This window comes from Neopsephotus bourkii, unplaced genomic scaffold (genome assembly GCF_033783945.1).
Source record: "Neopsephotus bourkii isolate Nb327-2 ecotype Australia unplaced genomic scaffold, CSIRO-AGI_Nbou_v1 NB_318, whole genome shotgun sequence".
In the NCBI taxonomy this organism is placed as follows: Eukaryota; Metazoa; Chordata; class Aves; order Psittaciformes; family Psittacidae; genus Neopsephotus; species Neopsephotus bourkii.
The window spans coordinates 9,574,608-9,587,410 of NW_026900826.1; the positions used below are offsets into that span (position 1 = coordinate 9,574,608).

General features: G+C 41.9%; 1 protein-coding gene across 2 annotated transcripts; it reads left to right on the top strand.

The window, feature by feature from the left end:
• Nucleotides 1–220: 220 nt before the first annotated feature.
• On the top strand, nt 221–12,182 carry RCN2 (reticulocalbin 2). Of its 2 annotated transcripts, none has more exons than XM_061347703.1 (7): nt 221–437; nt 552–657; nt 3,244–3,440; nt 5,711–5,824; nt 6,422–6,518; nt 8,922–9,064; nt 11,377–12,182. In XM_061347703.1, the coding sequence occupies exons 1-7, from the start codon at nt 324–326 to the stop codon at nt 11,527–11,529; spliced, it is 924 nt and encodes a 307-aa protein (XP_061203687.1). In that variant the 5' UTR covers nt 221–323; the 3' UTR covers nt 11,530–12,182. The 2 variants fall into 2 exon arrangements, with proteins under 2 accessions (XP_061203687.1, XP_061203688.1); XM_061347704.1 differs by having other exon boundaries at nt 222–437; nt 5,723–5,824.
• The last annotated feature ends 621 nt before the right edge of the window (nt 12,183–12,803 follow it).

Genomic DNA, 12,803 nt, shown 5'->3' on the forward strand with positions numbered 1-12,803 from the left:
GTATAAAGCGTTTACCCTGCTCGTTCCTGCGAATCCTCCCTCGTGCCGGGGTTTCTCGATGCGTGTCTGCGGTCCTGGTGACAGTCACTCCGGGCTGCCAGGCTGCACGGACGCTCTGGAGCAGGGCACTGCTCCGTACGTGCCGGTACGGGTTGGTACCTCCCGCTGACAGAGCGCACCAGGCTGGGACGGGGCGCGGACGACCTCCCGCTCCTCACCGAGCGGCACGCTCCCGCTCTGTGTCGCTCAGGCGGCACCCGGGGCCCGCCCTCCGCGGCCCCTCTCCCCGCCCCTCGCCGCGGGTCCCCTGCTCGGCGAGCGAGATGCGGCTGCGGCCGGTGGCGGTGATGTTGGCGCTGGGCCTGGCCCTGGCCCTGGCCGCGGCGCACGAACAGCACCGCGCCGACTACGACCGGGAGGCGCTGCTTGGCGGACAGGTGGGGGCCCGGCCCGCGGGCGGGCAGGCGGGCGGCGGGAGCGGGCGCAGGAGGCCTTGGGGCGGGCCTTGGGGCGGGAAGGGCCCGCGGTGACGCGCGGTTCCTCTGCCGCAGGACGAGGCGGACGAGTACGCGCGGCTGAGCCCGGAAGAGCAGCAGCGGCGGCTGAGGGCCATTGTGAAGAAGATCGACTCGGATGCGGACGGCCTCCTGAGCAAGGGTAACGGCGGGCCCCAGCGGCACATGGCGGGGTTTAACCGGGCTGGGAGCGGGCTTTGTCCGCGCTCCATGTGTGGCCCGGTGCCCTCAGGAGGAAAAGACACGCTCTGCCCGTGACACAGCCGGTGACAGCTGTGCTGCGGAGAACCCCCGTGAAACACCTAACAACCCTCCAGCCCAGGGCGTTAGGAACACCAGCAGAGGATGTAGACACACATACATGCACAGGGGATGCCTCAGTCCCTGGCACTTCTCATAGGCGGTGAAAGCAGCCCAGGAGAGCACACAGGACTGAGTTCGTGTGGCTCAGAGAGCAGTACCAAGTTGCAAATGCCAGCTTTGTGCTTGTACCTGCTCCTTGCACATCTGAAGCCACTTTGAATCGCGTGGATTTCTGTGTTTGAAATTCGTACATGCGTTTCAGTACCTGGTGACACTGAGGGATCATATATTCATTCCATCACAATGTAGTGTCAAGTTCCCAGACAGGTTTCTATCAGTCAGACTCGTGAACTGCACAGTAACTCCGGCCCTTCCTTTCAGTACATCATTCTGACACTTTATTTAAAAACTCACTGTGAAAATGGATTTTTGGCGTTTCACTGTGATTTTGACAAAAATCCAGAGTCTCTCAAGTGCACACACAGAGAACAAGTAGAATCCTTGTTCAAACGCTGGAACAGTGCTCTTTCATGAATGTAATATTAAACATGCGGGAAGCTTTCTAGGTGAGAGAGGATAAAATACGGTTTTAAAGACAAGATTGACTACATCTCTTGATGTCTTTCACTTCATATGCTGAAACTGGTCAACGGCACTCTTATTTCAGTGTTCCTGCCGCTGACTGGGTAGAGGTGAGGCAATATGTAACCTCAGTGGGCTAGCTTATCCCTGTAACAAGCAACAGGCAGTTCACAATGAGAAGGCTATCAGGGAAGAGGTCTATTTAAAGTGTAGGAATTCCACCCATCCTCCATGCTCATCTTGTTCTCAGTCCAATGGAAGCTTGCCTTCCCCTCACTTCCCAAAGGAAAACTTGCAGTGAAACGCGTTTTTACACCAAGAAGTTTATAGTATTGAAGCTTTTTCAGGTCATTTGTTTCTCAGTGTATTGTAAATCATTCCTTGAGAATTTCTCATTAGTGGTATTTTGGATTAATGGCACTGGACATGAGATGTTCAGATGGCTGTGCCTCGTGCCTTAAATGCTGGGAATAAAACCATGCTCTAAATTAGATGTTGTCCATCTTTAAGCCATGTTGCAGGTTCTTGTGAGGCAGTGCTGGTTTTGTGCACAAGCTTCAGCACAAGCCCTGGCATGCACGCCTCTGCACGCTCAGTCAGTTCACAGATTCTGTTACAAAACTGATCCCTTTGGTAACAGAAATTCAATATGCAGAGTGTATTTTTAAATATCTCTTGCTGCTTTTCAAAGACATTTAAATAAACCTGGTAAAGTTGGATGGAAACTTTGACGCTTCTGTCAAGAAAGAATAAGAGATTTTGGTATCTAAAAGCTGCTATAAGATTTTTCTTAAGTAGAATTGTGTGGGGTACTCTAGTAGTCATCAGGACTCTTCAGAGCGGGTTTGCAGTTGAGTTGAGTTAGCTGTATCATTTTGCAATGCAGAGGAAGTTGTCTACCCCTTCCAGGTACATGAGGGAGTGTGTTCTCCCCATCTTCTTTAAAGGAAGTAACTTTAATGTGTTTTGTGAATTCATCTGTATATTAAGCTTTATTTTCACCACATTTCTATGAAAATAAGTAGCTTAAAAGCATTACCACAATACATAAGGCCTGATTTTGCCTTAAGTAAAGGGAAAATATCTATCAGTATTTTATTTTGGGTAACGAAGGCCACAGCAGTGAATCTAGTTTTATGGCAGTTGGTGGAGTTTTCAGAGGAAACCCAATACTGATGGGAACAATGATTTCTTGGGGTACCAAGTTATGTTTAGAGCTGTGTGTTTAAACCATATTCAGCATCATTTCCATAAAGCTCTGAAGATAAAAGAATAATTAGAAGCTGAAAGGAGCGACAGTGTTGATTGGCTTTGGATTTGAGAGGCATGGCTACAGCATCACTGCAAGCTGACATTTCTGTCAGCAGGCACCAAAAGGGGCAGGCTGCTGCTTCCCTTGTCCAGGTCCCAGTGAGCGCAACAGGGGCACTTTCTCAGCTGAGAACTAAGAGAAGTTTTCAGTGATGCACTCCGCTTTGCAGCTCTATGAACACCACCTGTAATCATTTTATCCTGCCATTCCCCAGGTGTATCATAATTTTTCTGGCAGCACCTATAAAGGCTGTATTAAAGCCACCGTGTAACTCTAGCCTAAGGGTATCAATGGGGAAATAGTGCTACCAAAGTAAAACTGAAGCTGTGATCTGTTCTCTCATTCAGTTAACTTGGAAAAGAAAGCCATAGCATCAACAGATTGTTTTGCTTTAAATAACCTCTTCCCTATATGCTTACACCTGATTTGCAGAGTATTCCAGACTGAGCAGACCTGTGGTATCTTTTGCAGTTTTTATAGTGCAGATGATCCTGATTTTTTACATTTTAGTATTTTTAATGATTTTCACAGATGAGCTGAGCTCCTGGATACAGCAGTCTTTTAAACATTATGTTACACAAGAAGCTAAGCAACACTTCAATGACTATGACAAAGATGGTGATGGATTACTGTCTTGGAAGGAGTATAATATGCAAATGTATGATCGTGAAATTGATTTTGATGAGAACTCTGTCCTGGAGGATCAGGAAGAAGAATCATTTCGACAGGTAAAATGTTTCAGCATCAGTTTCTATAAGCTGCTGCTAAAAGGCAGCAATGTTTGTTTATTGTGATGGAACAAGATGGGTAGAGAAACCGTGGCAGCTGGCACATTGTTTTAACACTTTCATCCATCTGAGATAGGGGAGTAATTAAAGGAGAGTAATGGAGTATTAAAGCTGCTACCAACAAAATGAAGATAGAATGAAATTGTACCTCTGGAGTATATTTTGCTAGCTGAGTGGAGTGTAAGTCTATTGACAGTCTTATCACAGAGCACAGCCTCCAGCCATCTTCTTAAACCAAGATGGCAACCTGGTAGGCTGGGACTGTAGCCTAACCAGTGTCCTGCCTTCAGCAGGGGCCAGTACCACTGGTGTTGGAGGTAAACAAACCCTTGTATTCCTTAACGCCCTTTATTGCAATGTGCTACCCACTTTTTCCAGGTATTTCTCAAGTACCCAGTGTAGGGTATCAGTATTGTCCAACGCTTTCTGTCCATTAGAGACCCACAGAGAAAGCAGTAGCAATTCAGACATCGATATTTGGACATTGACTTCAAACCGATCAATAAAACTGGATGTATATGGATTAATCTCATTTGTGAGAGCAGATACTTAAGAGTGGAAACAGAGAGGCAGGGAGGAAAGGTTCACCAAGAATCACCACATAGCAAAACTGTTTTCCTTTCAAGTTACACATTTATAGGCATATCTAAATATTTCCCAGAAAGGGAATAAGCGAGTTTTAGACAATTCTGGCCTGAATTTTGGTTTGGTTTTAGAGTTTTTGGTTTGTTAGGGGTTTTGTTTTGTTTGCTTGTTTGCTTTTTCCCTGTAAAGATTACTTTGTCTGTTTTTAGTATAGTACATAATATAGGATGCTGGCAGAAGTGAAACTAAAATGTACAATGGACAGGGGATTTTACACACTGAGGAAACAAACTGTAAAGCTTTGGAGGTCACTTCACTGAATAATTACATAGCTTATAAATAAAACAAGACTTCAGATGGAACTAGCAGTCAAAATATCGATCCCATGTTTGAGATGCTGCAATGATAGGTGTCTGTGCTGAGCTAGAGCTCCTACTCTTACACTATGACTGCTTCCTAGGTTTTCGTGCTTGCTGATTTCTTCAACGTATATTGTAAAGAGCAAAACTGGCAGATTTGTACAAGCATCGTGTGTCAGCCACCTTCAGCCTTTTCCTTGCAGTTGGAAAGATCCCGCTCTAAGCAAAACGTAAAGGTTATAGAGCATGGTATTGATTTAGCATTGACGTCAAGTAGACATATAAATTTACCAGAAGGTGGCAGCCTTGTCCATCACTGCTCAGAAAAGCCCACTGAAAACCACACTTTTTCCCTCAATAGCCAAAGTTTACGCTGCAGTTCAGTAGTTCCTGTAGTCAATCCTTCTCAGTTGCCTTCCTTTTTAAACCCTCATCTAAGAACAGCTTTTGCTGAGGAGTACATTTAATTCTTTTGTAGATAGTTCAGGTGTTGCAGTTACACTTTATTCCTTACGTCTTATGCTCTGTATTACTCAGGTTAGCCTGATTTTGAGACAAGTGTCAATAAACAGGATATAAACTAGGAAGTACAATTTCAAACGGTTATTTGTGGATATTATTTAGTTTTAAAGAGTGTACTGATACCTGTAATTAGAACAGGTTAGAGAAGTGACTTTGCTTTGAAATACTTCGAGATGTAATGATGAGTCTTGTGTTAAAGGAAGCAGTCTGATGCTTCAGCACTTAAAATGCCTTCAGAAAAGACATTTTACACATATGGTATTTCAGGACCTTCTTAGAACTACAAACAGCCCTTGATATAAATGAGATATAGATCCAGAAGGTTAAGTGTCCTTTAAAATGTAAATTCTGGAATTTGCAGTGGCTACCATTAATGATAATCATTGCACTCCACCAGGCTAGTTTGGGAATTGGTGACTTTTAGAAGAGGAAGCAGATATAAAGACAAGGGTTGGTCTTTTCATTATCTCCCTTTTGTGTTTTCCAAGCCCTGACTAAGAGTGTGTTTTAAATGTCTCCTTAAATTGGAATAAAGGAAGTTTTTATGCAGTTCTTAGAATAAAACTGCTTCAGTTAATAGTGCTTACTTGTTGCTCTGGATGAGCTCTTTTTAGTGAAAATACAGCATCAGTAGAACACGAGTAGATAATGTGAAGCAATTAATATTCTAATGAGCTCACAGCCAGCTATTATGATGTTGTTTTTCCTTTTCATTAAGTACTCTAACTAAATCTATTTTCTAAGCTTCATTTAAAGGAGAAAAAGCGTTTTGAGAAGGCTAATAGAGACAATGTTCCTGATCTAAATGTGGATGAATTTGTTGCTTTTGAACATCCTGAAGAAGTGGAGTATATGACGGTAAGATTCAGGGGAGTATCTTTATCAGCCTGCATCTTTAGATGCAGCATCTCTTTAGTGCATGTGCTCAGCCCCAGTACTCCAGGAAGTGTGTTTTTGAGCAGTTACCTGTATGGCTTTTACAGACCAAATCAACACTCAGCTAATGTGTGGTGCATTCAGTTTCATGCCTAGTTCAGAGTTCAGTTCAAGCTAGGGAGATTCACAGGAAATATTTCTTTGCAAAGGAAAACTGCAAATTAGTGAATACATCACATGAAAAGTGGAATGAGAGGACACAGCTTTGCACAAATCCGTGTTTCTCAGCTATTTCTGTAGTTCTGAATTGTGCTGCAGGATTCCAGCTCTGTGGGCACCATCCAGATCTGGTTTCCATAAAACCTGACAGCCTAAACTCTTAAGAACACATCTGTCTTGATGCACAGGAACCAGTTACTGGACTAGCCTGTGGAAAACAGAAAAGCAGATTTGCCATGAGGGAATCATTCCTTTAAAGAACACCTCACTGCTCTGAAGTTATTTATTGCTGTTTCTCTTGATTACAAGTTGCTAATTTTTCACAAATTGATTATTTTGCTTTTCCTGTGTATGCAAAAGGACTTTGTCATTCAGGAGGCTTTAGAAGAACATGATAAAGATGGTGATGGATTTGTTAGCCTGGAAGAATTCCTTGGTGATTACAGAAGAGACCCAAGTAAGGAAAAGGGGCGGGGGGGGAGGGGGGCAGGGTGTGTGAAAGAAGGAGCTAACAAAAGGTTTTGGAATGGGATAAATTGCATGCACCTTTATTTTCAGCTCTTTATGTCTCCACCTACAGATTCTGAATAACATTATCCTGTCTTTTAGAATAATTCAGTTTCCTGATACTGGGCACAGTGGTTCATTATTTCACTCTGCCCTGTATGTGCTGAGCAGTAGTTTGCATATAGCCCATTCCACTCTTCCTTGCAAGTTACTTCGTGTAACTGGAAGCCCATTCCTCAGCACTAGGTACGCAGCTGAAGTAAGACATGGCTTTGGTAACTGAACACACCTGTGAAACCAGCCAGCAGGAATGAAAGTTTAAACTTCCCTGGTCTTTATCAGCTTAAGAAGGCAGCTGTGAGCCCTGCTTTAGGAGCACTGAAGCTATATTTTAAGAGAGGTGGAGGGGAAGTGTAAGGAGCCCATTCACTGGACCAGATACCAAAGCCTGTCTGCTTTCATTTGTTTCCCTCACTCTTGCCCTTCCTTAAACCTGATCTATTCCTTATTTAGCAAGAAAAAGGACACTTATCTGGTGTTAATCAGACCTTTACCTATATTGCTAATAGATATATATTTCCTATGCCATATTTGTTTTGCTACAAGATCGGGCAAATAAATCCTCCAGTTCCGAAAAGACCAGTAGCTTTAGGCATGTGGAAAGTCTGCTTGGTCCTAAGGAGTGCTAGTTCCTAAGGGCAGACTAACATCCTAACTGGGGAAAATGTTTAAGCCACGTGAGGATATGGAGAAACGGGAATAGGCAGTTTTTGTTCACTCCAGTGAGCCCTGGAATTTCACCTTTTGTAACTGTCTTTATTTGCCAGAGCCAGTAAAAAACAATAGATCTGTGATGCAAGTACAGAGTTCTTTTATCCTTTTTCCTGCTCAGACTTGAAAAAAGCATTTCAAGTTGTTGGGAAGGAGTGAAATCATTGCTAGGGCCCTTGCAATAAGAGAGAAGGTGACAGCTTTGTCATTAACACGTTTTAGCAAGAGTTCAGAATCGGCTATAACTGTAGAAACTACTTGAACTCTTCTCCAAACAGCCATCTCTCCTGCAGACAGTGTTCCTGCAGTGCACTTTAAAATGACTTAATAAACTACATGGTGGGTCTGGTTTCATAACTGTCTTGTGGCTTTGGGCAACAGCGTATGGTGAATTGTGACATTAAGGGATAATCCACTTGCAAAACTAGATGTTAGAAAGGAAGGAGAGATACTTCACTCTTCTTGTGCTTTTATAACAGAAATATAATTATAGTTGAACTGTTATTTGCTTGCTTGTGATGCCCCCTACTTTGGACTTTCATAAGGTCTAGGAAGCCTTAATACCTGCTTGTCTGCCATGGTTATCAGATTGATGAATTGCTTATAAATTTCTCAAAGAGTTAGAGACAAGTTTAAGATTGCTGGTGAGGTGCAGGATGCAATACCAGTGCATAGGGTAAGTATAAACCAAGTCTACGAATAACGAACAACAGCAAATGAAATTGCTTTGGGTACATTCCAGCTGTTTTAGAAAACAAACAAAAATGAGCCCGTAAACTAATTTGAAAGCCTCAGGCTTGAGCCTGAGCTAATCAAGAGCTTTGCCTCCTCTGTTACCTGTCACAGAGGGACTTCCCTTGATGTTAAAGCAGGGGAACAGGCAGTAGAATGTTATAAAACTTCATATAGCCTTAGAATCTCGTAATGCCACAGAATCCTGCCAAACACTGCCCACCAGCTTCCTGGGACACTCGCTGGTTTAAAGCTTTTTCCTATTTTCCTCCATCTGTTATGAGCCCAGATGACCAATGTCTGGCCTGTGGTACTGCTTACATTGCTGCTGTGTGATACTCTGAACATGGCATCCACAACACAATTGCTGTATGCTTATGGGAGAGAGCAATCAGGGTAAATACTGCATATATACGATTGCTCTGTCATCCACTTGATCTTCTTCCTACTGATGTGTCAGCTGTCACAATAAGTAGGAAACCATCTCCCTGGCAGCACACTCAATATAATATGCTTTCTCCATTACCAATCTGGGTAAATGTGGAGATATTAAGATAAACAGTTCAGTTTATGGTAAACCTTGACTTTAATATCCGCTCAGTTCAATTGTAAATTTACAATGTTAATATTGCCTTAGCTTTACATTCTGTTCTATTGTACACAAGGATTTTTTTCATCTGTAGGCAGCTGCATTTATTTAATCTCTGGGGACTGGTCGGTAAGGCTTGGCTTTATTCCCTGAAGTCACTTTTGTGTTTTATGAGATTAACTGAATTTGCTATGAGAAGAAGTGAAAACATCTGCTTTGAGGTAAGGACTGGCTTTAAACTTGACAAATGTGTCTTACTAGCTGCAAGGGAAGATCCAGAATGGATACTTGTGGAGAAGGATCGGTTTGTGAATGACTACGACAAGGATAATGATGGAAAACTCGACCCTCAAGAGCTGTTGTCTTGGATAGTACCCAATAATCAGGGTATTGCCCAAGAGGAGGTATGTGTTTTAACTGCTGTTTAGATTTTAATTAATGCACTAGAATTATGAATGTATCACCACCAAATGATAGATGCATTTAGATTCATTATGTCTTAGTAGTTGAAAAAGAACACTTAGGCACATCTTTGTATATATTTTTAACCTTCTTTCAGTCTGGCAAAGAATGCAGGTCCTTTACCTCCTTTAGGCAAATCTGAAGTTCCTATTAATTATATGTGTGTAAATTAACAAAGTACTTTTCTACCTGTTTAAATAGCTTATCTGGTTTGACTTAAGGGTATGGCATTTTAGTCTGTTATTTTGTTGTAATTATAGGTAAATCTAATGAGATACACAACTAAAAGCAGCTGTTACCTACTGACAGCATCATTTTTGAGAACAAAAATTGATTGTGATTCTTCTAACTGGATAAATCACCATAATTTGTAGAACTAAAGCCTTGTGTTTCGTAAGTACAAGAAAATGGAAGTATTCTGTGATTCAAGATGCCGTGATGCAAACTTTGATGAGGTTGATTAAAATGGTTTAATCAGGGGTAGAATGCTATAATAGGTTGAGGTGGATTCTCATTTTAGCTCTTTATTTTGTCGTGCAGGCAGTAGAAGCACTGAGTGTTCCAGAACAACCTATTTGAATGAGCAGACTTTACAGTCACCAGCTGCAGTGGAGGGGATTTCTGCCTTTCCCCTAATAACTTTTAAGCTGAATTTGAGTCTCTCTCCTTCGCACTGGAGGATTTTGGTGATAGAATGGCAGGAACAATAGGTCTTCCCATGCCTGGTAGAAGTAGGAGATACTTGATGTCGCACAGCACAGCCCATCTGCTGTGTTGGATCATGTCATTTTTGAGGTCCCAGCTCTTCCTGTCTCAGCTCTTGGTGACAGAAAAAGCCGTGTGGCAAGCCAGAGGTGCGGGCTCTCCTGTGCCTGACCTTGGAGGAAGTTAAGGTGTTAGAGTGCTCTGGCGGTGTTTTTGTTAATGGGGATCTTAAGCCTTTGCTTTTTTTGACATCTCACTCTTGAGGCTGCTTGGTTCTTATGTGACAGAAACAATACTGTTAGAACCAACATGAATTCTGCCTGGTGTCGAGTCTGGTCATGCTCGTGTTAGTTTGCTTGGTTATTCTGGGGGGCTTTTTGCCAGTTCTTCCCTATTCATTCAGATGCCAGCTTACAGCAAGGCTGTGCTGTAGGAATAGCCTGGTTCTGCAAGAAGTCATCATTTTATTTGTTTCTGTAATATGCCTTTTTCCCTCTCTCTTCAGTTAATATAAGGGTTTAGTGAAGTCACCTATCATAAAGAGAAGGCAGCACTGATTTAAATCATAAGCTGAATATTGCAGTGCCACTTTGGCGTTTCAGAATGATTTGAGAAACCTGGTAGCTAAATAACATAAAAATAGAAAAATGATTGTACATTCCATTTGCAGGAATGGATATGTGTTTACCAAGATGTTTGTCTTAATAATCTTTTAGCTTTCGCCATGCAGAGTGCTTTTAGGGTCTGCTTGGCTGACGTTAGTCCCTGTTATTTTCCTCAGTGCTTTTTGGTAATGTAGTCAGCTTAAATGTAAGTAATATTTAATGTTTTAAAAAAGTCACTAAGCACTTCCATTGAGCCAAACCAATCAGAAAATGTAGGAGCAGAAGGATTCTCTAAATCCTCATATTCATAGATGTCTGGCAAATACAATTAATCCCATGTAATGCTAGGACTCCTCTATTTCTCAGAAATAATAGGCGCAAAAGCTGCTGTCCTGGCTTGTTAGCTTTGAGCTATGTAATGCTTGTCAATAAGCTACAAGTAAATTATTCTGGAATTGGGGTTTTTTTTACTGCTAAACTCCCCCCTTTTTTTGCTACCCAAAGCTGAAGTCCCTGTGCATAGTTGGCTTAGCTTGTCCACGGTTGAAGGTCGCCATCAACTACTTCCCAGTTAAATTTCCATCATGAATTATAGCTGTGGGGCATTTTTTTGCTAATGATAAATAAGGAATATCCAGCTGCAGATCTCTGTATGCACATGTGATGGGAAAGTGGGGCTCTACGGGCTCAGGAAGGAAAAGATGGCTCAGCACAGCAGACACCTCCAGAGCTGAAAGCAAGTGTGCCAACAGCTTAACCTCAAATCAAAGAGGCAAAGGGAAACAAATGGAGGAAAGAAAGGCTCTGTTCCACATGCAAACCCATGTCTAGCTTGTTACTAGTAATGGTGGCATGGCAGGACTTGAACAAAGCCATTCTAAAAGCATTATTTGTAAGTGCTCACCTCTATTAACTGTGCACATGGTATTCCATTTATTTTAAAGGCTCTTCACCTTATTGAAGAAATGGATTTGAATGATGATAAAAAGCTTTCTGAAGCAGAAATCCTCAAGAACCAGGATTTGTTTCTTAACAGCGAAGCAACGGATTATGGCAGGCAGCTTCATGATGAACGTTTCTACCACGAAGAACTTTAGGGTATTTATTTTGTAATCTGTTTTTCTTCCCTTTCTTTCATTTGGAGCTTTTGTTAAAAGCACCCATCAGCTCTGTTGCAAGTTTGATGCTGTAATTACAGTACACTAATGTTTGTGTAAATAATTTGCATTCACAATTTAATTGCCCTCCTGCAGACTTCCTTGGGCCTCTGAAGCCTTCAGCATTCATCTGAAATACTTACTTGCAGAATTATACAGCATTGGGAAATACGTTACTTCAGGGGTAGTCCTGTGTTGTGAAGAGTTGTTCTACTGTACTGGAAGGAAATGAAGACTCGAAATGATTCTGAGAGAATGCAAACCAGTAACTGAGTGACTACTATGTTTTCTAACCAGTTTAATTGGGGTGGGGACTGGGGAAGATGGGGGGATCTTTAGAGTCAGTATTAACTGTGTTTTACTTAATACCTTTGGAGAAACACTTAGATTAATGCCTCAATTGTTTTAAGAGGTTTCTACTTAATTTTCAATGGTTTCTATACTGTGTTTTATTGTACCATAAAACTTGCTATTTTTACATCTATAGACATTAATCGGTTTTGATGTACAATTTACAGCCTTAGCAATACAATGGTATTTTACAGTGTTAAAATCCTCTTTGTTAGTTGGATTAAAACTTCAGATATTCTGTCTTTCTGTGATTTGTCCATTTATTATTTCCTGTGGGTCACCCAAAGCAACTTCCTAAAATGTGAACAATGTCTGTAGCATACAATGGCGACTTTCTGAGCTTCTATAAACCAAAGACACATCATCTCCAGCTGCTAAAGAAGATTCAAAACAAGCAACGCGTGCATTTAGCATTTTCTGGACAAGTTTGCAAAAGCAATTGTCTTTGTTTTAATTTGCGATATATGGCACTTGAAAGCATCAAGGCATTGCGTATTTCTGGCAGTAACCTCTGTCCTTCTTCAGTTGAAAGCTGCACAATTACCATTCATAGAAGTGAGTACTGTCCCATTACGTGATTATTGAAATAGTCTGAAAGGTTAATGGCACGACAGCTTCAATTTAGGAAAGAACAGAGATTTGCTTTTTATCTCCTAGGTAGTGACAGCAATGAGCTGAGTGTTCTAAACACAGACGGAGCCTCGCAGCACAGCTTGCACGGAGCACGTTAGGTGGTTTTAATTCCTAGATAACTAATTCCTGTAACGCTCCTGCAGTGTTCCTCTTGACTAATGTTATCCTTCCTCCCAACTCGCTTTTTAGTGAGTAAAAGTAACTAGTTCAGCCTTGCTTTTTTCCCAATA